The 27472-nt window shown below is 41.1% G+C and overlaps 1 protein-coding gene across 1 annotated transcript in view; it reads left to right on the forward strand.

Annotated features, from left to right (window-relative positions):
• The window catches only part of tenm1 (teneurin transmembrane protein 1), a 184870-nt gene that overhangs the window by 40406 nt on the left and 116992 nt on the right, over nt 1-27472 (forward strand). The window contains exons 4-5 of the mRNA XM_086099239.1: nt 20745-20988; nt 26076-26314. Of these exons, the coding sequence (XP_085955365.1) occupies nt 20745-20988; nt 26076-26314 (483 nt within the window). The remainder of the gene's footprint in view (nt 1-20744; nt 20989-26075; nt 26315-27472) is intronic.

Below are 27472 nucleotides of genomic sequence, written 5' to 3' on the forward strand. Positions count from 1 at the left end.
AATATATAGTAAGTAAAACAAAAATACTTCTCAGTGCTGTTCTATTCAATGTGACTGGTCCGTGAAATGTGCACACAAAAAAAAATCAGAATCGTTGAATATCCAGTATTCGAAGATTTTTCCGTGCATATTTTTAGTTTAATAAAACAAACTCACTCAATGGTTGAGGAATGAACCCACAACCTTCAAATTGGGAAACAGCCACTTTAGCACCTGAGTCATCCCACGTACTCAATGTTAGTAAATATCCGCTGTCTCCAAAAGGGTACCTCTAAAATGGGTCTCAAAGGTACGAGTACTTTGCTTGACACCTCCAATACACTAACATGCAGTATGAGTGGCCTGGCTCAGGTGCTTTAGTGGCTGTCTCCCAACCTAGAGGTTGCAAGTCCATTCCGCAACCCTTGAGTGACTTCATTATAATATAAAAATACTATGCAAGGAAAATGTACTCAAAAACTGAATTAGAATGTCTGCGTGAAAAAAAAATGGAATGTATGTGAAATAACAGACTGCATGCTGCTGTCATCATCTTTCTTGCCACGGAAACAGATCCATCTCACCGACCTACCCTCAAGCTAATGCACAAAAACAGACATCGCATCCTTTCTCAAGTGAAGCGTACCAGACATATCACCCATCAAGCCGTGTTGTTATAGTTGTGGTAAAGCGTCGTATGTGAACCCATCTCTTATTTTTATCATCTCCAAATCCCTGTTCAAATCTACCCAATTGCCACTTTTACAGATAGGAGAGAGCCAAGTGGAATGCTAGGAAATCAATGTACGTTTGAAGATGAAAGGAAGAATGGGCCAGGTTTGCCCACAGGTCAGGCCTGTATTGTTGTCGGGTATTGACTTCCCCCTCTGGGGAAGGCACATCGAGAAAAAAAACACCTTAAAGGATAATATTGACAAGCCGGAACACGCTTGAAGCTCACTAAAGTGGATGGATACTACACCGCTCATTCTCATTAGGGTTATGGATGAGCAGGAGTCTGTTCCAGATGAGACGGGGTACACCTTGGTCTGGTCCACTGGACGTATATGGAGAATATTGAATCTTCTGTGATTGACTGGCAACCAGTTCAGGGTGTACCCTGCCTTTTGCCTGAAGACAGCTGATATAGACTCTAGTACGCCCGCGGCTCTCGTGAGGGTAAGCGGATTAGATAATGGATGTATGGGTGCAAGGGGAGAATATGCAAATGCCACACTGGAGGGCCGGACGCTGGATTTGAACAACCGATCTTAGAACTGTGCGCTAAATACGCATGCATCCTCTATTCCGTTATTTTACGATCCTTGGAGTGGAAATTCATTTTCACAGTCAATATGAATACTCGGCACACTTTCAAAATGGAGTCATAAAGGTTTAAAGAGTGCCCTGATATTTAAAAGCAACTCAACACGAGTAAAATGTAGATCCTATTAAGACAGGACTTGAGTAGGATTTCACACCAAAACAGATGACAATGAGGCGAGCCACAACTCTTCAGATTTTCATTCATGTGAAATATATTTCATTATTAATACAGACAACAGCAGTATGTCATAACATAATAAGCAAGGCAGGACAGGCGTGAAGCTCAGCAAAGTAGACAAATACTATTATACATCAAGAGGAATATGCAGCACACTCAAAATGGTGTCATGAAGGTGTTCAGAGTGTGCTGATATCTAAAGCTCAATGAAGTGAGTTTTATCAAAACCATTCACATTTGTATGTGTTGCTTGAGAGATGAACTGTTAAACGTACACGTCTGTGCAAAAGTCGTTGGTCACCACTAGCGATGCTATTATATTTTAATGTTGGTCATTATTGTATGATAGTACTTGGAATATTAGTGTGAGTATTTCCAGGCAATACTTGCAGGTCTGTAGTCAAGCCCACCCTTATGGAGTCCAAGTCAATTCAGAGTCACAAAGGTCCGAGTCCAAGTCAAGTCTGAGTCTAAAAGGTCCAAGTCCAAGTCAAGATGAGTTCAAGAGTAAACCTGAAGACAGAAAAATACAAATTTCATGACCACAAAATTAGAGAAATTTTATGATGCTCAACACTCTTCTTTAGATGGCATGGAACCCTTTGCTTTATCAACCGAATGTGCAGATAAAAAAAGGAGAGAGGCAAAGAGGAGATTGTGGAGCCGCTAACCTCACCGAGCAGTGAGAGGCAGCTACAAAACCGCCCCAAAGTTAAATCTAATAAATGAACATGATTTCCTGTCCCTGATACCCTTGCAACCAATCAGATGGCTATTTTGATCATCTGAAAAAAAAAAAAACATTTCAAGATTTTTTTTAAGGAAGATGTTAAATTTCAGGAATAGATATGAAGTTTGACTTGGTCGAGTCGCTAGAAATATTTTCAGAGTCAAATGCCAAGTAGTCAAGTCCGACCCCCCCCTAACCCCCCCAAAAAAAGAACCTGGACTTGTTGCGCAGCACAACAGCCCTGGATATGTGCTGTGTAAAATCTGAGAAGCACTGCTCGAGAACGCTCAAGCCAAAATGGCTTCAGTTTCGAACTTCTTTCTGTCAGGCAGCAGCGCAAACCACACATCCACTGTGCTGCCAAACATGATTGTGATTCTTCCCTATTTGCATTATAAGTATGAGTACAGGTAGTTGAATTCAAAAGGGAGAGATTATGCATTTTAGAATACAAGGTCAGACTGCACAGGAATCTCTTTAATATAATACAATACAATGCATAGAAGCATTCAAGCAACAAGTAGTTGCTTAGCAATGGACATAAAGCTCCTGGCAATGCTGTGGCTATTTCCTGGAATTTAAGTAGACGCATGCGGGTGGATGGTCAAAGCCTGTATGCCATAATCAGATGTATGAATGCAATCAGTGTACCCGTATGCGACGGTCTCTCTCTGAAAATTGAGAATCGTCAGGCTTGTTGGGGCTCGAAGAGCTACGAGGAGTCTGTCATTTCACATTAAAGCAGCCTACCATTTCTGCTTTCATGCTTTTAGTCCTTACCGCACAGAAAATTTTATATTTATGCATAGAAAAGAGATGGGAGCCACACTTACATGTCAGATTATATGAGTGAGCCTATGTGTGTGTCACTGCATTCACGCAAGTCACTGTCAGGCTGCGTTGTATTTCCAACAATGCGTTTCCATTATCTGGCATGTGTCAACCTCGTTAATCAAACTATTTCTACTAAGTAATTTTCTCCCTTTTTTTAATGGCCACAATTTCACTTCCGTGCATGGTACACAAACATGCACAAAAGAACACCAATGCAATTGAGCGTTTTATTACAGTCTGTCGACAAATAATAATAAAAAAAAAAAAAATCTCATTTTATTAAAACTGACCCACTTGAAAAGAAACACCACCCTTCAACTTTTTTCCACCCCATTTATCCGGTGGGTACGCCTGGATCTGCTCAAATAGGCGAATGTGAAACGCCACCAAATACATGTCTCTGTCACAAGCCGCGTGTCATCTTTTCTTTACATGCACAAGGAAAATGGGGGAAGAACGGCTAATTCTGACAGTAGGAATCAGTCCGGGCGATTCTTAAATGTTTTACTGCCTTAATGGGCATCCAGAAATAGATGCCGTGCTAATGTCCTCGGTCTCTAGAAATAGGGGGCAGAATGTGTCTGTGTGTAGTCGTGTACTCGCAAGTTGTGTGCATGTCCCACAGTGTGTGTGTGGCTGCTCATGTGTGTGATTCAAATGGGCTTAAGTGAAGGATTCTCACATGCAAATGAAGCCACTAAAATCCGGGACCCTCTTCCCCCTCTTTCTCAAAGGACATCCTATTCTATATTTAGAGCAACACTTTGACATCAACTGGATGGAAGCAAGGCCCAGTCGGGCTTTGGTCTTGAGTGGCGCACGGTGGACTAAAAGATGTGCCTTACATAATACGGTATCACACATCCTGTAAAATATCTACAACAAATCTTCAACAAGCTCCTTTCGGGCACAGGCGCTCAACATAAAGCATCACCCAGCTTGAACATTAAGCATTGAAGAAGTACTCAATATCGCTGGATTCCTGGCATTTGGAGCTTCCAGATAGCATTTGCAGCTTTTGAACATTTAACCGTCTCCCAGCATGGTTCCTCTTCTCCAGACAGACTCTGATTATCGATCCCTGCGCTCTTTGTATCCTTACCCTTCAGACAATCCATACAAACTATATTAGCAGTGGAGAGAGCTACAATGTCCTCTGCAGCTTATCATATTATGGCCACAAAGAGCCGTATTTGTAAAGAAGCAGGCTATTTTCAAGGCCAGTGTGAAAGGCCATTCTTGGAAAATGGTACTCCAATCTGAAATAATAGGTTGCAAAGCCAAAGTGTATTAGCAGATCATTCAGGTTCATCTCAAAACTTTGTGGTCTCAAGTGCATGTTTATATACGTGAACATAGGCAGCAGGTGTAAGAGAGGAGGAAAGGATTGTTTTTTGAGTGGCACAATCAAAGACTGATGCTAAGCAGATCTCTCGGGCTTGCCAATAAGGTAAAATGGGATGGAATATACAATAAGAGCTTTTGCCAATGCTTGATGCTTGACGGCTGTGATTGTGCCCCTTATTCATGAGGCAGCAGAGGACAGAAATCAGCCCTGGGTTAACTTTTGGGACTTTTTATATTTATAAGTTTGGATTTGTAGCTTCATCATGGGAAACATAAGTGTTCTTGCACTGCCAGCACTGATTTATTTTCATCTCTGTGGATTTATTTGTTTGTTTGGAGAGAGATAAGGGACTGATTGAATACGCTGCATGGGTCCAGCTCAACTAAATTGTGCATGTCAATGTACAGCTCTGTGTGATTTCACATGACAAATGTTGAAGGTTAAATGTGTGTGTGTGTGTGTGTGTGTGTGTGTGTGTGTGTGTGTGTGTGTGTGTGTGTGTGTGTGTGTGTGTGTGTGTGTGTGTGTGTGTGTGTGTGCGCACGAGCAATAACTCGAATGCTGACAAATGCTCGGTGAGAGAGCTTGTGTGTGCGCAGGCCATCTTTTGTGTATAGTTGATAGTAGGTTGTTCGGTCTTCTGACAGACGGATTCATTAAATCATGTCGCACTGGTAACCTGCCGTGACAGGACGCCGTTGCCTCCTTGGGATTCCTCAATCAGAGTCTCTCATGCACTTAACGAGGAAGTAAACATTCTAAATTGTTGTTGGAGGAGAAACGAAGAGGCTGACTCTATTCCGCATGTCATGAGGGATGTCCACTGAAGTTTGTTAAACGCAAGCTATAACAACTGTGTTCTTTTTTTTTGTGTCTTCCATCCATATAAAATATGCCTGCATTTTTTATTGTTATTTTTTACTGCAGGAGATCTAGGTGATCCATGGCAACAGGTTCCAAACAAACGTGGTACCCCGTGTACAGAATGTAGTATGGATTTCCTATTTTTCGGTGCAAATATTGAGGAGCTCAGTAGATTTGTCATCATCACTGAGAAGGATGTGAGTATGTTAGTTGTGTTGTTTCTGGGGGGTTTTTTCATTTAGGAAATAACAAAGAAGGATCTTAAAGCTCAGAGCAACAATGATATTCTTCTGCAAAGGGTGTGCAAAAATAAATACATCTCATAAAAAAGTGGGGCACCTGTTTATCGTTGTGAATCTGCCTGCGGATAGAGACACTTTGCCTGGGAGCTGCTTGCCTTGAAAACGCAGAGTGGATTTTAAAGGGGGTGTTTAGTTTTGGGAATGATGGCTTTGCGTGTTCCTTTTTAGGCTATTTTAAGATGAAGACCTGAAGACCACGATGTGTAGAGTGGAGGATGCGCGCGTGTCAAGGTTGTGTTTTAATTACAGAGACAGGAGCGTGTCCTTGGGCTGGGGCAGAGGGTCAGGCGAACTGGTAGTCCTGGGACAAGGCTGCTAAACAGCCATTACTCAGATGTGTAGATGCACTTAAAAGCGCACGTGCACCTTCACGCCCATGCACGCACACAGGCATCCTTGCCTTGGCTGTCTTCCTGTTGGCCACTGATACCACGGTAAGCATCTCCATGTGTTCCGAGGCCATCTCTCATCACTGAAAGCAAAATTACAGCTGGCACTGCTCTGGGGAGATGAAGAAAGGCAAGGAAGAGGTGGAGTGGAAGGAGCCATTTGAGAATAAGGTTAGTGGGATTGGAAGGAGAAAAGGTTGAGAGGGGAGCGGGAAGGACAACCTGACATTTATGTGCCTGGCCAAGAGAAAATGCCACTTCTGCCTGGCATCTCTCTTTCATTCTGGGCTGCTCTCTCTGGCCTTGCCTTGACCCAAAGCTTACATCTGACACCTATTTCCATCCACCTTGCTGTACTTGCACAACCTTCCGTTGGTCACTTTTGTTCTCGTTTCCCCGCATCAGCCTTCCCATTTTCAAATGTCTGCCATATGACCTCTGGCTTTCATCCAGCCATATCTTCCCATGCTCGTATTCATTTCCATATCACAGACCCTCACCTGTGCCGCATCACACCCAACTTTCGTCAGCCTTCCTCTTTGATTCTGAATCTCCCTTGACCTCATACCTGTATTTGCAAAACTCTCTCCGTCCCTCCAGAGTTAATCTCCTCCTCTACCCCCCCCTACACACCTCTCCAGTGTGACTAGCCGAGGCCCCAGCCGATGATGGAACTCATAAAGCCTCCCAGATGAGGTGATAGCTAATGACTGTTGAATAATGCATAGCAGGCAGGATTTAGAGAGCCCAGTCTATTAGCTTGACCAAATACTGCGGGCTTTTATTAAAGAGCAACACTTACAATTACAAACTACATTAAGGCTGGGTCCCGTCTCATTCTCCTCTCCTGTTTTGTCTCTTGAACTCTCGTTAAGTCTGAATGTTTACAGTATACTGTGCATTTATTTTTAGATTGCCTTTTGTCAACTTACCATTTCAGAAGGGGTCATTGATGGTCTTTTCGTAGTTTTGCATCTTTTTTTTAAATCTGACACTGTATTCTTTTTACTCCTTATTGTAGCTACTGAAAGGAATGGGCGAGGTAGAAGACAGTATCACATTTTCTCATGGGGTGGCTGGTATGAAAATTAAGGTTGTTAGTGTATCCTTGTGCTGTTTATTATTTTGGGCAGTTGTGTGTTTCAGTATTCAGTTTTCATTTTTTCAGTAGAGAGCACTTCAAAAAAAGGATTTGGGTATTGTTTTATTGTATTCATTGAAATGTAGTAGTTTTTACAAGATAATAATACATTTCATTCAATTATTTATGTAATTTGAAGTGAGTTGAAAGTGTGAGGTTTTTTTAAGAGTTACTCAGGGCTCGACAGTGTGCCCAATATTCTTGCAAATGTGGCCATCTTTTCAGTGTGTGCTGGTAAAAAATTAATCCGATCGCATGAGCGTGAGTTCATGTTTTAATACTCCTACCTGTACTTTTGTCTGTCAGACTGCGCGCACAAGGTAGAAGCCTGTCATGTGAAATTGCTCCTGTATTAATAAAATACATTTTCTACAATCTAATTTAGTCTGGATGTGTACTGTGCCACGTTAACGGCCACCGAACTTAACTAGCACCATTTGCTTTATAAATGACAGCGCCCCATTCAGCCCTCTCCCATTCACCAAGGACCCGCTCCGCATTTTGGCATCTGAGAGCGCGCGCTTGTCATCCAGTGTTCCATGTGAAATTTTAAATACTGTCGGGAACTACTGTTGTAAAACACAATATTCTATATGTTTATGGCCGGTTGAGTGTCTAACTGAACGCAGAAATTGATGCATTGTGTGAGTTGAAGGCTAATCACCATGTAACAGGCAGAAGCTTGTGATGATCGTTCGTCATAAACTCAACATTTGTGGCTCAAACAATTATTGTCATAATGAGAATATGACATTAAACATTGACACGAGGTGCATTCAAATACAGTCAGACTTTTTTTCAAATACCAAATCACTCAGTGCAGTAAATATTAATAGCTACAAAAATCGAATCAATGCAGGCTTTCTGTAAGTCTATAAAAGCTGACATATCATGGCGGTGCAAGTAAAATGATTTTGAAGGTGTTTAGCATTCAGGTATTATTTTCATGCTTTTTACTGATGTTTTAAGTTTTTATCGTGGTATCGTGTCGTGGTTGCGCGTGATGGTACTGGAACCAAAAGCAGGGAGGCTGGAGAAGCAGGGTGTACTGAACCAAATGTATTAACAAAAACACTCACAAGGCATACTGAGCAAACGAAATCAAGAACAAACAAAAGTCCTTAAAACCCCCAATACTCACAGTAACAACAAAACACAGCACTATGACAAACAAAAAACATGACTGCAACAGAAGCAAAAAAACATGACGGGAATGCAACGGTCTGATCCGAGTGGTCTGCGTGGCAGTCCTTTGGACAGAAAAAGTTAATCACATGATGACCAACAGGTGCGACGCTGGATGAGAAGCCCTCCAATACTCCCTGTTGGTCACAAACGGAACAGAACCATGACAGTAAACTGAAGCAAAACCAAATGTAACCCAAACAAAACCAGAATCATGACAGTATCGTTTGATGTCTGAGTCATGCCGCGAGTCATGTGTCATACGAGCCTCTGAAAAATGTTCGATCTTAATTTGTAATCGTGATACATTTCAGCTCAATTCCAGTGATCAGCCGTGAGCGTATTTTCTCGATCAGACACGGCGGAATTGTGTGCCCATCAGTCGACCTATTCCTTCTCTGCTTTCTGTTGAAGTTGAAGAAAGTATTCGGAATACCGTATTTTCACGACCATTCGGCGCACCGTATGGTTGGGCGCAGTCTCATTAATGGGTGCTATTTCTGTATTTTACACATAGACAAAACGCACTGTATTATTGGGCGCAATTTTAAAGTGGTAAAATATACGCCAGCTTAAACATACGGCATTCATGCGCGCACGCTAAAAACACGTTAGCTTGAAGCATACGGTAGCATGCCAAGACATACAGATACAAGCTAAAAACACGTTTTTAAAAAGGCAACGAAAGCAAAACTGAGTTCCGTTGTATTTTATTTAGCCATTGTACAATGTACTCACGTTTTTCGATCAATCATCACCCAGAAATCAATCAAAGTCCTCATCCTCTGTATCAGAATTGAACAATTGTGCAAGTACCGGTAATCCATCAAAAATGCCGTGTTCCCTCTCATTGTCAGTCACTCTCATTGCCATGTGGCTCCACAGAAATGATGCCGGCTTTGCCAAAAACTCGAACAACAGTGCAAGCAGACACGTTCGTCCAAGCAGCCACAATCCATTCGCAAATTGTGGCGTAACTCGCCCGGCGCTGCCTCTCACTCTTTGTAAAGTTAAGTTTGCCATCGATCATTCATTGTTCCCATGCCGTTCGCAACTTTACTTTGAACGCCCGGTTGATGCCGATGTCCAGCGGTTGGAGTTCTTTAGTCAAGCCTCCGGGAATAACGGCAAGCTCAGAGTTCATTTGCTTGACTTGGTTTTTCACCGCTGCTGTGAGATGGGCACGCATGCCAAAAGCATAACCGATGGCTTGAAGTTTGAACTGAGCTTTGTAGACGTGTCTCTTTGTAGAATTTATTTTCGGGGGTTCTTAGAAACCAAAACCGAAGTTGTTTTGCAGCAATGCACATAGCCACACTCTATACAGGTGTTGTTACCTGCTTGTAGCATCCCTTTAGCGTCCACTTACACGCCCACCCTTCACTCATTGGCGGACTTCTTCCCCGCATGCCTGTCCTCACTCACATCTGCCTTTTCTCTCTCTCTCTCTCTCCATATGTGTATATATACACGCCCACCCTTCACTGATTGGCCGACTTCTTTGCCGCATGCCTGTCCACAGTCACTTCCGCCTTTTCTCTATATAAACAGCGTGTCGGCTGTCAGTGAGGTTTTGGAACTCAGCGCATAGACAAGACGCTCCGCATCATAAGGCGTCCTGTCCATTTTGGAGAAAATTTTAGACTTTTAATGGCGCCTTATAGTCGTGAAAATACGGTAAGTTTACAATGACCAAACGCGCAGCTAAATGCACAGTTTAAGGGCAGCAAAATACATGTCAGTCTTAACAAGAGAAATTCCCTTAATTTACATACAGTACAATGGTAAACATTTTTCATTCCATGAAATATGTTTTACTGACAATTTTGTCCTTACCATTTTGAAATGTGGTGTCCCATGCTATTTTGTGGGCTGCCTCCAGAACCGTGTTTTGTCCAAAGTACAAGTAGAAGTGTATAGATAACATAAGCCTTACATTTCCATGTTCAGATAACCCTAGATTCTAAGGTTATCCAAACATTAAAATAGATACTGGTAAGTAAAATAAATTGCTTTTGAGCATGCTTTGTGGTACTGGTAGCATTTATGAACACAAAACAAGCACTGCTTACTTCATTGTAATGAGTACACCAACTTAAAAAAAGGAAATATCCCACATATAGGTTTTTTTTCCCTAAATGAATGTAATCAAGCCGCATTTACTTCACAAAAGGTAGTTAATTGTAAGTACATTTTATTTGATACCGGCAAGTAGGGTTGGATGATTGTGGAAGAAATAATAATCACAATTATTTTGATTGAGCATTGCCACTGCATCACCAGTGCCAAAAATGTAAATCTGTGTCACTGCGTGAGCATGCGCGTGTCAGATGCTCCGAGAAAACAAATGCTCTTTGTTGTGCCAAATGCACCTTCGCCATCACTGCTGCTTTGCGATCTGCGTAGAATTGTTGTTTATTTGGACTGACCTCTTGGTTTCCCTTCTAGGCAAGCCAGCTCAATGGCCAGCACTATATATAGTCATGGCTGAATATTCCTTTTGGTCAAATTCACATACTTTGAAGCTTAGTGTCAAGTCAAATGTGTTTAAAAGGACAATGCACAACTTTTAATACAAAATAGTCAATGAGAAAGTCACGCACAGTAACAGATGAATTTTACATGATTGAAGAAAATATTTTCAATCTGTGTTCTTTGTGTTTTGCCCTACATTTACACAATAAATATATTGTACAGTTCAGTGCAACGAGTAGCTTTCTTCAAGAAACTTATTTCAGATTGCAGAAGCAGTTGATTTTTTTTTCCCAGTAATGGTATGAAATTCAGGCACAGCACACGGATCGGGTGAGAATATTAAACACTCACTTCACAGCATAATCTGTGAAAAATTACACACCAACCAGCCAAGCCTTTGTCTTCCTGCCAGTCTTATCTGAATCTGTGCATGAAATAATAAAGAAGGAAACACTGATAAATACACCAAAGCCTCTATGTGTCAGCATCCTATTGCATCAAATTTATCAACATCATTTTCAAATATATGAATTCATGCTTGTTTGAGTGACTGCACTCATTTTCTCATTTCCACCAGGCGCATATAGGAAAATGACAAACACTATTGTTTGTCCGTGTGTCACAGTATGTTTTTATTTTTATTTTTTTGAAAGTGGACAGCAGGAGGTAATTGCAATCATAGTGATATCAAGCAGTATGTAAATTGTCAGTGAATTTCTGTGGGAGCCTGCTGGCAGAAAAATTAATAAATGATTCGTGTGTGTGTGTGTGTGTGCGTGCACGCGCGTGTGTTAAAACGGAGGCCTGTATTGAGACAGCAAAGGACTTTGCTAACAGTATTCCTCCGTCTCTTTGGAGACACACGAAGAGCAGAGGGCAACTGCAGTCTGATGTGGGGCATCTGTTCCCACATTTGTTAAGGTTCGCCTGGTGTGTGTGATTTAAAGACGGTGAGCAGGGAAGAGGAAGTGGGCCAACGGTGTACGAAAGTGTGTGTGGCCTGGCGTTGTGATTGGTGTGGTCGGTGCAGTTGGTGGAGTGGAACGGCAAGGTGTTGTTGCAATCGAGGGCAAGTGCAGACCTGTCATTGGACTGTGTTAAAGCTGACCCGGGGCGTTGGCTGCATTCACCTCATTGACCGCAAGATGGCTACCGGGCGAGTCTGCAGGTGGTACTAAAGATACATCTCTTTCCGCTTCCACGGTACTAAAGATACATCTCTTTCCGCTTCCACTCCAGTCTTGTCTTTCAACATCCACGTCTCTATCGGTCTCTATTACTTTACATGTTCCATCTGTTTTGGACCATTTTTTTGGGGGGGTGGGGTGCGTCTTCCCACATTCATACAGTCTTGCCTTTTTATCCACAATGCCCATGTTCACTAAATGCTTCGATTTACATACTGTAATCTCAGTGGAGACGGAGCATGCATTATGCATGCCGTAATAAGCCTGAAGTTGGCCTCCGATGCCTGGTTAAGATAGAAAGAGGAATGCGTTAATCAGACTCATTTATAGCAGTGGCTGGCAAAGAGCGGGACCCCATCACGGATGACCTTTTTCTCCTTCAGTGGAGACTGACTGATCCGAGTTGAGCATGGTAGCTGAGGACAAGTGACGGAGATCTGGAGGTGATTTGAGGTAAAACACAGGTGTACGTCCTAACGTTGAATGCGGTGCTGCTGATTTGATGGGAATTATAGACTCGAACATGATCATATGGAGATAGTGTCTGTGGTGTGCCATCATTGACACGGAAAGCTTATAGTGCTCTGATTTATGACTCGTGTGGAGAATTGAGTGCTTCATAAAGATTTGCCGCCGCCTGAGATTGAGTAATCAGTGAAGTGATCTGACTTTGGTGGATTACATTTCCAACGAGGCGTAACGTCACTTTCAATGGTGTGACTTTGTCAGAGAACGCACGCAGAAGGAGTTCTCGTCCAACGTCGAGCCCTTTGTCAAGGTCATATGGATTAGAAATGATTGGGTTTCCAATACTCTACTGGCGAGAGCCGCATGATGAATCATCACTCCATTCCAAATCGACACCAATTAAGAAGGTTTTGTTTATTCTGCTCTGGGACATGCTGTGGCTGTTCGCTTGGAACAAACATGCTCACCCCTTTCTCTTTTCACAAGTGACACTGTGGTATTTACAGGGATTAGCACACTGTGCCTCTGTGGTTTTGTGTGTTTCCATCTGCATGCTTCCTTATGCACCGTGGGGCTAGTATTTGTTTCAGGCCCGATGATTTGCCGTCTATCCACACTCTTGTGCGCGTCCGTGTTTACTCGTGCGCAATGTTGACATGCGTGTGCCAACCAGTCATGTCACTCACTGTTTACTGTGTAGTCCTGCTCTGTTTGTGCCAGTAGTTTCATGTCTAAAAGGAATGCGGTATGAAATGTGTGGTTGTGTAGCACGTTGCCAGATCACTGAATTCATTTGCATTCATTCCGCTGCCTGTCTCTCCTCAGAGCCCATTCTAATTACCATCTCTCTCTCTCTCTCTCTCTCTCTCTCTCTCTCTCTCTCTCTCTCTCTTTCTCTTTCTCGCTCGCTGTCTCGTTGCTGGTGATGCAGCTGTCAAGATTGCATTCTCTCTTTTTAGCCTGCAAGGAATCTCTTCATATTGGTTTGTTTGCTGTCAAGCCCAGCTACTTCCTACAGTTTTAGTGTTGGGAGTCACAAAAAATATTATGTGTGCATGTGAGTGAAAGCAATAATCCTCCATACTCTTTGTGTGTTTGTTGTGATTGCTTTGGGGTTGAGGGAGATGTAGCGTGTGTTCATCGGAGAGCAAGAGCGAGAGAGAAGGAGGTGAAGCATATAAAATCCGAACGTGAACTACAACGGTCATGCCAATATTTCACCTCTTTAGTCTCAACCATTTGCAATTTCAAAATATTTGCATTATCCTATGACTGTTGATGCAAATAACCATCACTGCAACCACTGTATAATCACATGCCACCAATGGCACCAAATTTATGTGTATGTTCTCATACACAAACGTATTCATGGATTATTTGGTTAGGTACACTTGCATGATGTAAGTCGAATAAAAAAAAAAGGGAGTTCCCGTTACCACTGACAGAGACAGAGAATATTTACATTCTGTATATTGTGTTTTTTTTTGTTTTTTTTTTTTGCAGGAGTGCACAACTGCAAATCGTCAAAAATAGGTTTGAGCCACATTATTTTCAAGGTTAACGTTTGCCGCAGCTCTTTTATTTATTTAATTTTTTAAGTTGCATGCTTACTGCAAGCAACACGGGGCAGTTAGGGTGCATTCTTCGCAATGCCAGAATCAGCATACATGCACGGAGCTTGTTCAGCATATTAATTGGGGTTTTTTTCAGTGTGTGTGTGTGTGTGTGTGTGTGTGTGTGTGTGTGTGTGTGATGATGGGGGTGTCGGGGGTGAGTTATCCTAAGCTTCTCGCTTTAGAACTCTGGCTCTGGAGGGTTCTATGCCTTCTCCAGAGAAAAGCTACTTTCAGAATCACCTGAAGCCTAAACATGATTGTGGAATTGTTGTTATTTTTTTTGAATACGGGGGTTCCAAGCAAGCAATTACACAAATGTGCAAGCACACAAACATGCAGCCGTGCACATAGTAGAATGTGATATGGAAAAGCCAGATGAGGCATGGCTGCTAATTATCATGCTCTGTATGAAAATTGATTGGGGAAGAGAGGAAGGAGCTGTGCACCCACAGTTTCTTCATTTGAATTTTTTGGTTTTAATTGGACTATATGACTGTGTCACTTTGGTAAATGGAGTTCCTAACGTTTATCCCCGTGTCTGCAGAGATGAATCAATGGCTGTTTCTATTCTAATTGCTCCCTCTAAGCCGCATGTCATCAATACAATTATCAGTGTTTCTGCCGGCACTGTTATTACCAATGTTTTCATCTTCATAGTTGTTATTGTTATCACCGCCACTGTTGTCAGAAAAATCATCTTCTGCAATGCCTTTTCCAACATATGATCATTAGCAATATAACTCCCCGTTAACCTGCAAACATTATTATTTTTATAGATATCATTATTGTTGTGCGAACTTCATCAACGACAATGAAATGAGCCATTCGGTTTCAATGTTTGATGAGATAAGGACAAATTATAATGTACAATACAACGGGTCAGTGATAGTAAGATGATTCATCAAGAACGGAAGGGAAGACAAAAGATAGCAACATCTAATTTCGGTTGTTTGACCTTTTCTGTGATGATATTTATTTTATCCAAGCAGATAAGTGGAATAAATTGTGCTACAATTAAATGTGAGTCCATTATGAAGTGGAGTAGTGTCGATTTAAACATAAAATTCAAAGATTCAAGATATTTTTAAGTTTTTATTTTGAGTGAGTTGGGTGATGTGGTGATTTACTTGGATGGTTCAACATTAATGTTGAATGTTGTTGTTTTTAGATAGATTGATAGATAGATGGTATCACAGTTCATGGACAAACTGAATGGTGATTGGATTCCACAAACGAAGGCAAAAACAAAATTCGTAACAAAAATATTTATTTACTAGATAGTGCAGAAATTGCTGGTCACAAGGAGCTAGGAAAAACAAGGCAAGGTAACAGTAAGTTGAGAATGTAAACGAAATGACAAGGGACCACTAACACGAAAACAAAACAAGCGCGAGATCAAGGACAAAATAAAATCAATACTTACAAACGAGGTATTAGAGAGCAAAAAACGACAATGACGAGATCGAGCGGTCTCGAAAACAACACTTGAGCATATAAAGCAAACAAGGACAATAATCCGACGCAGAATTGACAATTAGGCAGTCCTTAAATACATGGCTAACTGATGAAACCGTGGCAGCAGGTGTGCTCGCTCGAGGGAAGTCCCTCCTCTGACACATAAGAACAGAATCATGATGGATGGAAAACATGTTATTGTAAGTATTACAGCCTCTTTATTTAATATTTAAGGTAAATGAATAAACAAATCTGAACAAAATCAACTGTCGAGTCAATGTACTTTCTAAGACTGAACACGCAGGGAGACAGCACAAGACTTAAGAAAAGAAACATGACTGTTGTTCCTTCCCTTGCCCATGTCATTTGTTTGCAGCATTGGCACTGAGCTTTACCGAAGTGTGTCTGCATGTGTTTCCTGGCAGAGCTGAGTTGATTATAATTAACGCAATTTTAATGAATATGCAGTTTGAGTGCAATTTTCGGTCCACCTACTGTGAGGCACGGCTAATGGGCCTAAATACCTGCTGTTACCAGTTTCTTTCCCTCAACTAAATCCCCAGGTTTTTAAATTCTTTCCTTCATATATGTCCCATATATAACCAAAAGCTGATGATTGCTGGGAAATATCTCATAAGCGACTTTGCAAAGTCCCGCTTCTGGAGGGCTAAGTCTCAGAGGAACCTCAGGGCAAAGATGCTCCACACTGTCACGGATGTCTTCTGAAGCTGAAATGGTCCCTCCCCCCCGCCTCTATCTGTTACCCACAGAGTTGACTTGATGTTTCTGAACTCCAGGCTAGCTGAGGAAATGTTTTGTGCCCCTCTGGCCGACACGGCAGAATTATATAGGTTACATCTGGAACAGTCCAACTTGTGGTCGGTGTCTCTTCGTCTTGTAGCATGAAAGTGGAAGACTGAAGTGTTAGAACACAATAGTTGACATTGGATGTGATGCGATAGATTCAGACAGTTTGCGCGTGGGTCTTTGGGAGTGGGGATCCAAAGCTGCCTCAGCTAAGCCTTCTCAAACACCATCTGCTGACCCACACCTCTGTGCCATCACACTCACCAAGATTACATTTTGCCCAGGTCCTCCATGGCCAGCGTAGAACTTTGTAGTTCCATATTCCCGAACCATCAGAAACAATTGAAGTTGTAAAAACTGGACTAAACACGGGTGTATCTGTTTTACCAAGCTGAGTAAATGAATAATGGCATCGGTTGAAAAAAACAAATAGGGAATGGATGTCAGTCCACACAAGTGGGGGTTATATTTACAAACTACTGACACATATAAAGTGTTTAAAATGGCTTGCTCTTGCTGTCTTTGACTAATGATGCAATGCTAATGGTTGTTCAAACATGCTGTTATGAGGGTCTCCTGAAAGTGCTGTTTTTGTGTTATGTGGATTCTGCCTGATGCCCGCTTAGTTAAAAATAAATAAATATATATATACTGTATATTTATATCTATATCTAATATAGATATATATATACAGTATATATATATATATAGAGAGAGATAGATAGATAGATATACAGTAGATATAGATATATATACACACACACACACACACACACACACACGTCATTGTGCCGCACACCTATCACGCAGCCAGATATAGAAAAAAAAACACCTCTGCAAATGAACTACTGTTCACAGAAATCAAATTGATGTATAGATGGAGTTGTTTATTGTCTTCTCTGGGTTACATTTCTTAATCTTATATAATTGTGGTTCACTTAATGTAGTAATATGGAATATATCAGGATAACATTTGGTATGTAGAAGAGGGGAAAAATGGGGGCAGAAGAATATGCATCAGGGCTCTAAGGACTCCCAGATGCTGATGAATAGGAGAGAATTAAAGCTCCTGGTGCATAACACGACACGTAATGTAGTAGTGTAGTCTAAAAATATTCTATTCTTTTCATGCAAGCGGCTCACGTTTAGTATTTTAAGATGGTTCAGACAAAAATAACCTTTGTTTCCCCCACATCTATTACTTTTGATGAAGCAGCACCTCTAGATGATAAAACAAATGCATTTGCCGCCATTTTATCAGCTCTAAATGAGTACGCTTCAGCTAAAACTGATGAGCTGTGTTTTAATCTACTCATTTGATTTGGTATAAACAAGCCATGAGAAAATAGGTCCACAAACTACAAGTTGGCATATGGTTCTAATTCAACACAAACCTGTTCAAGGCGTACTAAAATATACAACATCGCATGTGGGTGTGCAATGTGCATCACTGCAGATGGCCATGGGCAACACGATGGAGGAGGGCTGTTGAGTGGAACTGTACTGCATGTGTCAGTGAAACCATGAAGTTGAAACACAATATAAAATGAGTCATTTCTTGTCATGAAAAAAAAGTGTCAGGGAGCAGAGAATGAAGGCATTAATGCATCAAAGACATGTCAGCCGTGATGACAAAACTGATCGTTTGGTCAAACAGTGTGATGACAGAAAAGACAATTTGGACACCTTCATGTGAAATGCACTGATATATACAGGGCAGGCGTAGTAAATGTCAGCATAACTTTATCATTGTTGCTAAAGCCAGATAGTCTCATAACAGTCACTGTCACAATGAAATGTTTGTAGACCATTGACAGTCCTGTTGCTTTGCTGAGCATTCTTGTCACAATGTAGACAGTATGGACTGTGTTTTCATGCCCAACACAAGTCTGGTATGGAGTGCGGTCCCACTGTGCAAAGGGGCGGGTTACACTAAGTGTTGGTATCGGTTTTGCAGACCCAAGCAGCTTAGCGCAGTCACAAATGAACGGTTTGCTCAACTGTGGGTGTGAACACAGCCGACGTGCTGAGCAGCCAGTCAAAGCGGCTCCTCTCACTCCCTTCAAAATCGCCGTGCGGGAGACGCGCAGTCTTTGACATGGCAGAAGCAGACATTGACTTGCTGGAGTCCATGCACGCTGTTGTCATGTTCATGATTGAAACATCATTACATCCACCACACGGAGCTCAGAATCTATCTGCTTTGAACCTCGATCACGTTCAACAAAATGTGGTTGCAGCAGGCGTACGTTTTAGTCTACTTTCAGCCACGAAATATTCAGATGCCCCAGGGGGCGTGTCAAAGGAAGGGTCCATGGTACGACGAAATGCCCAGCATGGCACAGAGTCATCTGCCAAAAATTCTCTACAGGCGAAATGAGGCTTGCACTGCCACGAAAATCAAGATGCAATATAGAGTAAAGTAATATAGAGCGTTATATTTAAACCCCTAAGGCCATTTTGTCAGTGCCACATTATTTTTATTTATTGATTCATTTTTAGCTTTTCAAAGTGCAAGAACCTCCGGAGCTTCTGGAGTATACTGGACCCAAATTTGCATTCCATACACTGAAAAAAAAACATCCTTCCAAGTGTGTCAAAGATTAAAATGTGGTAAACCGATGATCCTCAAAAATACACAAATAAGTGTCAGTTTAATAGGTTTTAATCACGTGCAACCGGAAATCAAGTGCTTTTTTTTTCAGAGTGCAGATTTTCGCAAAGGCCAAACTGTTAATGATGAGTGACATCATGTGTTTTTTTTTGTTTGTTTAGTTATCTGCTATTTAAAGAGTCTACTTCCTGGTTCATGGAGGAGGATGCACAGAGGTGCTATTATGATTCCACGTGGATGCATAGGTCTAATAAATTTTGGTCCTCACAGCTTCATCCTGATCCTCATCAAAATTAAATAGCACATGCTCGGTGGGACGTGGAGGCTGACGCGTTGCTTGCATGACTGATTCAAGATGGAGTGTTGCCAAAAATGAAATGTTATCAGGTTGATGTTGTATTTTTTTTGGAATGTCCAATTAATTAAAAGATAACAGCGGTGATCAAATTGACCCGATGATAAGATTGGAACGGTAACGTCGGCGCTGGCATATGCAGACGTCCTTATGCACTTGCCCTCGCCTCAAATCCGAACATTATATCTCTTGATAGGAAGAAGAGAGCTTTCCAATTCCTTCCTTTTAAACTTTGTTATTAACCAGAAGTCAGTAGTCTCCTTTGATGGCGTCTCTTTGTGTCCCGAGGAGCCTCTGTGATATATGATCAACACATCCCTCAGTCACGCTTTCTGTCTCGACGGTTGGTTAGTTTATTTACACCCAGATAAGTTAAGAAATAATAATCAGGAATTAAGATGGAGGCATCAGATGGGCCAAAGATGTCTGATTTTCCCACACTAAACATTTTAGTAATATTCTTCTGTCAGGGCATACACACAGTTTCCATTTTCTGAACCGCTTATCCTCACTAGGATCGTAGCCATATCTAACACAACGCGTATGTGTGTGTGTGTGTGTGTGTGTGTGTGTGTTTTTCATCACAGATCAACAATTTAGTAACATTCCGAATTTTCTGCTTGCGATAATAAGATGATTAACTATTCACATGTATTTGTCAAGTTCATGTAATATTTGCACAGTCGTTAGAAAGACCCCGCACTCAGATATCAACTGCTTTTGGCTGGTGGGCTACAAATATTTAATTTATTTTCAACTTTCCTGCACAGAGTTGGTGCTTTGGGAAAAAAGCTCAGTGTTTCGCTGCCGTGTTCACGGAACCAGAATACAACCATATGGAAAGGGATGTCCCCCGAACTACTGAAAAAAACGCTTGGGACAGTAGATGTGAATTCATGATGAACTAGAAACCCACTTACGCACACGCGCATACACACACACACACACACACGCACACACAGGCACATATAAGCTTTTTTGCATGGAAGCACAAGAAACAAATTTTGACCAAAATGCTATGGCTAAATGTGCATTTAATGTGAGAAGGAAGAGGAGGCAGCAGGGAGGAGGGTGTGGAGGAATTCTAGCACAGGAGAAGGTTAAATGATGGATTGAAAGAGCTCCTGCTAGACCTGGAGGTTACCAGTGTGAGCGGGTTACAGCTGGCTAGCTCATTCCGCAGAGCTACATATTTCATAATAAACATCATATGGGTAGTTTGGGCTGGCGGGTGGGATTAAGTCAGAGCTGTGAGGTCTTAAAAGACTCAGTGCTGTGGACAGCCGACTATCTATTTAAAGGGAAGCTGGGAATGGATCAAAGCCAAGCAAGAAAGGAGGCAATGGAAGTGATCAAGTTGATATATGTCTGTCAAAAATATGACAAAAACGCTTTCATCTTACATCATGTCACTTGCAATTGCAACTTGTCGCCAATAAAAGGTTTATGGCTTTAAGGTTTAAGGTTTATGGCCGTACCTCTTTTGTCCAGAGTTGCCCAGCAGTCCAGGTGGTCAGTTCACATTTCGACCGTTGCCGCCACCTCCTCCGCCCCCGCATGCCTGCACCTGCGCCCGCCCGGCACCCTACACCCAAGTCAGTCTGCAGAGGAAAACCATGCCGACGCGATGTCAGGCCAGCCAGGGCGTCCAGGGGCCAGACACCAGTTCAAGCACGGACCAGGCACAGCTTCATGACAGCTGGGTGCTGAACAGCAACATTCCCTTAGAGACCAGGTAGGAGAACGCAATGAATTCTAATTGCCTTCTGATTTGACCTGACGATGAAAAATACAGTATGTGTTAAGGTGGGCACGTGCAGCACTTTCCTCCGTAATGCTTTCAGCCCAAATGTGTGGATTTATTTATTTCCATGAAACTCTTAAAATAAGTGAATCTTCCAGGCAAATCATACTTTATTAGAATGATAAAAGCCATTTCTTCAATCGCACAAATGGAGTATCATTACATTAAAGGGAAGTGTTTAAAGAGGTATTGGCAAACCTTGATAAAATTCAGTGGGGAGCAATTAAGGACAAGAACTTTATTTGGATGTTTTGAATTTGCTCCCCAAAAAGTGGAGCAGCACACAAGGCTCATGGGAAATATTAGACATCTTTGCATACCATCAAAGTTATCGTGAATCTCTCAGGTTTTTCACTGGATTTTCCCACCACACCTCTGAAGCTCCATCGGGGGACCATAATGAGCTGAGACGTCACGAAACAAAATCAGGCATCGAGCACAAATCCTCTTTTTGGGGAACATATTGAAATTCCACCTCCAGTTGTGGCACCTGAAAACATACTGTATCGTCTAATGCTCCGAGACGAGCGGCTGAAATTTCATCCCATCAAACGGAATTAAGTATTTCCCAGCTGCATAAGTAATAATTGATCAGAGAATTATTTCGCAGGTTCTCATTTGTGAGGCTGATTTTGAGAAGAAGCGGAAAGGTGCAAAAGAATATGTTTGCATGTTTAATGAGACCTCAGTGTGGCGGCTGAATTTTGGCAGCATGGAAATGAGATTGGCAGGCTGTCATGCCGGAAGAAGTGTTTTTAATGTCATGCATCAGAGTAGATTCTATCTCATTTAAAGTAAAGGGATTAAAAAAAATAGAACCATGTGACAATTTAAATTAATCATCCGCCCGATGACAGTGTAATAATTACTATATGCTCTTCTGACATGTCAGTGTACTGATTTAAAAGAATAAGGTACTGGTAATACTCACATTTTCCAACAATGATGTACCATCCACAAATGTAAATGTTAGCCGTCAAGGAGCCCGAAGTCAGTTTCTACCTCAGTGTTGTGACTGCATTTCAGAACGGAATGCAATTAGGATCACTTTGAATATTTTCTGGGGCCTAATCTTGCTTTCAAATCATTTTTTACAATTTACATCAAAGGATGATTAAGTATCAAATTTGCAATAAGAGCACATGCTGGTAAAATGGTAAAGGATTATATATCCGTACAGTATATACTGTATATTTTTTTATTTTTGTGTTATCAAAAACAGAACAATTTTCTTCTCTGCATATCGGATGACTTTGTTGAGTTGCATTAGAATATATTGATCCTCTGTCGAAACCGAATACAGCGATCTTCTATACTGTGTTTGCATGAGTCTACCTTTTGAACAGCCCGAGGGCAGTAGTCTTCAGCCTCCCGAAGAGCGAGGACTCTCATTTACTTGCTGTCTCAGGGGAAATTTGCTCCCCAATATGAATTTCCAGCTTCCTGAGCATCGCCCATAGATGTTGTCTGAGACGATCAAACGCAGTGAACTGGGGAGATTGGGAAACATTTTGAAAGTAACAAACGTGAAGATTTAAGGTCCATGCAATTTTGCAAACACATCATCATCAGCTGAATCCGGTTTTTGAGCAAATCCATTTTTAGAAGGAAAAACAGAAGGACTGAATTGCATCTGACCTGTCGATTGGCCCCAGAAGCACTGAAATGCCCATCTTTATCTGTCATCTTTTTGTGTATGCTTGTTTTTCTGCAGGCTCTGTGTCCCCCAAGTTTATCTCCTTTTAGACTTGAACTAGCATTGACCCTTTGGGTGTGCGGAAGCTTCATGTGCAGTCTCTGTGTCCCCCGTTTGACTCCCACTCTTCAGCTGATGTTGAAGGGGTGGATGAGCAGAGGAATGGACGGGGGGAGGGGGGGGACAGTGAAGGATGGATGTCATCTGTCTTGTGTTAAATTGCCATGGAGCACCTGAGTTCGACAGCCCCGCACATGGGAAAGACTAAGAGAATAAACAGAAGAATGATAATCCCTCAGACAAATATGTTGTGATACAATTTTTTTTCCAAGACTGTCACAGCATTATAGCACTCCTAAATCATTTTAATTTCAGCAGTATAAATCAATAACGGACCTGCTATTGTTTTTATTATTTCTCAAGAAATTGTATTTTATTTTAAATTTTCCTTTTAATTTAAATTTTAGGGTGATGCAATAATTGTGATACATTTTATTTTATTTAAGTCATTCATACAAAACATTTCTCAGCTTTATAACCCTCTCATATTCAGAGAGTGACCTGATTCAACTTGACATTTCTTACAAAACAGATTTGGCAACATCCATCTATCCATCCATTGTATGACCTGCTTTGTCCTCATGGGGGTCGTGAGCTTGCTGGAGCCTATCCCAGCTGTCTTCGAGCAGTAGGCGGCCATGATTTGGCAAATGAAGGAATAGTGTGGCCTGTGTTGCAGCCTTGTGTCCTTCAATGTGATCATTCTGCGGTCTGGCTCGACATTAATGACCTGTCCTCTGTGGGCCCTTCGGAGATCCACCAGCAGCCTGTGACCTCACACCCTCTATTGCTCGAAAAGGACATGGTCAGGCAAAGCTGTGCATTGCACAACGTCAACCAGTATTAATGTCCATTGAGCATGACGTAACCTAGGGCAATGGGTGAGGATATTTTCAATTCGAAGAAAATGCACACATTTCACAAAAAAAAATATATAAAAAAAAACAACTGGGTCACATCCTTGTCAATAGTACCCCCATCACCAATAGACATAGTTCACTTTCAAATTAGAAGCCCATCTACTAAGAGGACAGAACACTGCAAACGCTGCTCATACCTCCTCTTTTCCTGCCAAGATCCACCTTTTCAAATTCGATAGCTCCTCCGTGGATCTATGCTTCCTCAGCTCACCCCTAGCAGTTCCTTATCGAAACATGATACAGAGTCGCTGAAAAGATTCACTGCGCTTCATTTTGTTTTATTTTCATCTACATCTGCCTTCTGAAGCATTCTTATATACTGTAATCAAAACATCGGAAATAAATAAAGCTTATCTAAGTCTAACACAATCATAAATTTCTCCCTCTCTCTCTCTCTCTAGATATATATATATACAGTATATACACATATATACACACACACACACATATGGAGATGGGTAAGTGATTGATATTTGGTTAATGGGGATTTTCATTCGGTAAACGGTAAATGAAATTTAAAAAGACGTTCTTTGCAAGCTGTTCATACCTTTGAAACATTGAATATCGACATGTATCAGTATTTTCAAGATATTGCTCGAAAAATGTTGACACCCAAAAATTACAGATATACATGTAAGCATTGTACAATTTTGGGTGGCACTCACATAATAACATGCAATTTCCCTGCATTCTCTGCATAGAGGCTAATGAATTTGGATTAATTTTCCATTAGATGTCTTATGAAAAGGGAAGAACTCCCACATCCCTGTCTTTCTGGGTTGAAAACATCATCTGTGCTGCCTTTCTTCATGTTCTTCATCCTCTTCTTTTTCATGGTTCACTTCTTCCACTTTATCAGTTTGTTTTTCTGAGCCCTGAATGGGAAAAGCCAAAAGGCAACTATTCTACTCAGAAACATCAAATAATAGCAGTATGAATGACAATGAAAATATTATGTAATAATAATAAGAGGAAAACTAATGGTTTAGGATTTTACTGCAGTTCACTATTTCAGACTGACTGTAATCAGAAGCTACTCATTTTTTCTTGTGGAGCTAAATATAGAAAACAAATATGGAATCCCAGTGCCGCCGAAGGACTACATTTACTTCCTAATGTTAGTTTTTCAGATGAAACTTTGATGGAGTATTGCTTGCTAATTTAGGAGATGTCTGAGATTAAAAGCACCCCCCACACACACACACATACATATGCAGCCAAAGATGTGTTATAAATGATTTAAAGGTCTCGAAATGAGGCCTCATGTACAATAGAACATGGATGTCTTAATTTCTGAACTTTAAACTGTCCTGTATGCCTAATTTAAAAAAAATAGTCCTCTGCCTTGGAAAGGAGCCCTTCATAGGAGTTTCAGTCAAGCCTTCTTCAGAGTGAGACTCTAACCAAAAGCAGATTTGCATAGTTAACCTGTGACTCATATTATTTTGTCATTTTTTTAACTTTCTTTTGATGGCGGCGCGGACACCCGCAGCAGCTCCTCTTGTTTTATGTTGTTTTGAGAGGGAAGAAATTTAATCTGTGCTGTATGTTACACATACAGCACAGATTAAATATGTTACGCATACAGCACATTTGACAAAGTTGTATCCAATCCAATCCAATCTACATGTATGTACATATATTTTATATATATATATATATATATATATAGAGAGAGAGAGAGAGAGAGAGAGTTGTAGATCTGATGATCAAAAATAAATACCATATTTTCCGCACGATAAGGCACATCTAAAAGCATTCAATTTTCTCAGAAGCCGACAGTGCGCTTTATAATCCGATGCTCCTTATATATGTATTAATACTCTGATTTCTTGTACGTAGCATTTTAAATGTTCTGTGAAGTGCTTTGTTACAGCTGCACCGGTTGTGAAAGCTCAATATGAATAAAGCTGTTTTTATTGTATTGTATTCCCTTTAGCATAGCTCTATCTGGTGGATGCATTGTGCAGACAATATTGTGGCTTCTATTCTATGCTTCTTATAATGTGGTGCGTCCTATACATGAAAACCGTTTTAAAATAGGCCATTCATTATACTTGAAGCGCTTTATAGTGTGGAAAATACGTTAAATAAAAAAAAAACTACATGTACGGATGCCATTGAGGTCGTTTAGAGCTAAATGTCACAATGTCATCTGTATCCAAGATGAAAACAAGGAGAGGAAATACATTTTCAAAATGAACAAATTCAAAAAAAATAGAGCTTTGCTTTTTGCATTGTGTCAATACATAATACAGTACTTGTCTCGGAAAGCTTCAATGTGTTTATTACAAATATTCAATCATTTGACCTAAATGTAACATTGTGTTTCTCCATTTTAGACACTTCCTATTCAAGCAAGGCTCAGGCTCATCAGCCCTGCTTTCAGGTGCGGGGCAGGGTTACCCATTGACCTCTGGAACAGTCTACTCGCCTCCGCCCAGGCCCCTGCCTCGCAGCAGTGTGACCAGACCACTGTTTACCTTCAACAAGCCTCATCGCTGCTGCAACTGGAAGTGTACAGCATTATCTGCGTCACTTCTCACTCTTACCCTGGCTCTGCTGCTCACATACGTCATTGGTGAGTTCTTCTTCTTCATGACATTCCCATATAACCGCACAGTTTTTTTTTTCCTTTATCTCTACTCGGGAAATTCTGTGCCGAGGTAGCATTTGAATAGGTTGTTTTTATTTTGAGCTCTATCCATATTCAGATTAATTTCATTTTTGTAACATGTTTGCCAAGAATTGTACAGGTAAGATGACGCTGTTCCTTTTTACTTAACCAAAATCAAAGCCTTGTGTTTGCGCACAATGTCATCTGTATCTGTATTGTATTTGCACTTTCTTCTTGAAAGTTGATGATGATAATGATGATGATGGGAATGAAGGGGATGATAATAATGAAGGTTGGTGTTGTGAGCCAAGCTATTATTGCTGAAAAAATATAAGACCGGAATTACTGTGCATTTATTATTTGAATAATGTCATTGTTGGTTGTAAGGTTAAGAGGAAGAGGTTATCTTGGTGTTGTTGTTCTGTGTTTTATTTTATTTTTGCCAATAATTTCAAAGCAAATCACCAAAGGAGCCATTTCAATACGAAATAAATTTGAAATACAATCAATGCAAACTACTAAAAGGCAATTATACAACCAGAATGTTGTAGTAATAAGCTGTGCAAAATGGATTCAAACACAGAAAATAATGCATTCCAAATCTGTGGGAAATTCTGAATTGCATCTGAGTCATTGGACCAAAGCACACAAAATTGGTAATTATTTTATGATAAATAGACATATAAATTCACTCTCTGAGTCTCTCTCGCTTGCTCTCTCTCTCTTTAGTACATAATTCTACGCTTTTAAGATTTTTAATTATTCCAATAATTATTCCAATTATAATCAATCAACCCCCGCCCCCTGAGCCGTCACTTTATTGTGTGTCCCATTGATCTCAGAAGCTATGTTGTCTGGAACTTTTCGCCCCTGGCAGGGTCGCCCATGGTAAACAGCTCCGAGGTGAGGGACCAGACAAAGCATGGATCAAAAGAAAATATATTGGAAAACATTTTCCCTTACCCGGGTCGGCCCATCTGAAGTCAGGAGGCTGTAGGTGGGGCTCAAAGGCAAGTGCCTGGTGGCCGGTCTGTACTCATTGGGCCCACCTTCTCAAGAGCTCATCACCTGTGTGATATGGGCCACAGGAGTCGAGTGCAATGTAAGCTGAACGGATGGGCG

The sequence above is a fragment of the Hippocampus guttulatus genome, chromosome 2, assembly GCF_054856545.1.
Source record: "Hippocampus guttulatus isolate MCC_2025c chromosome 2, RoL_Hgut_1.0, whole genome shotgun sequence".
Lineage (NCBI taxonomy): Eukaryota > Metazoa > Chordata > Actinopteri > Syngnathiformes > Syngnathidae > Hippocampus > Hippocampus guttulatus.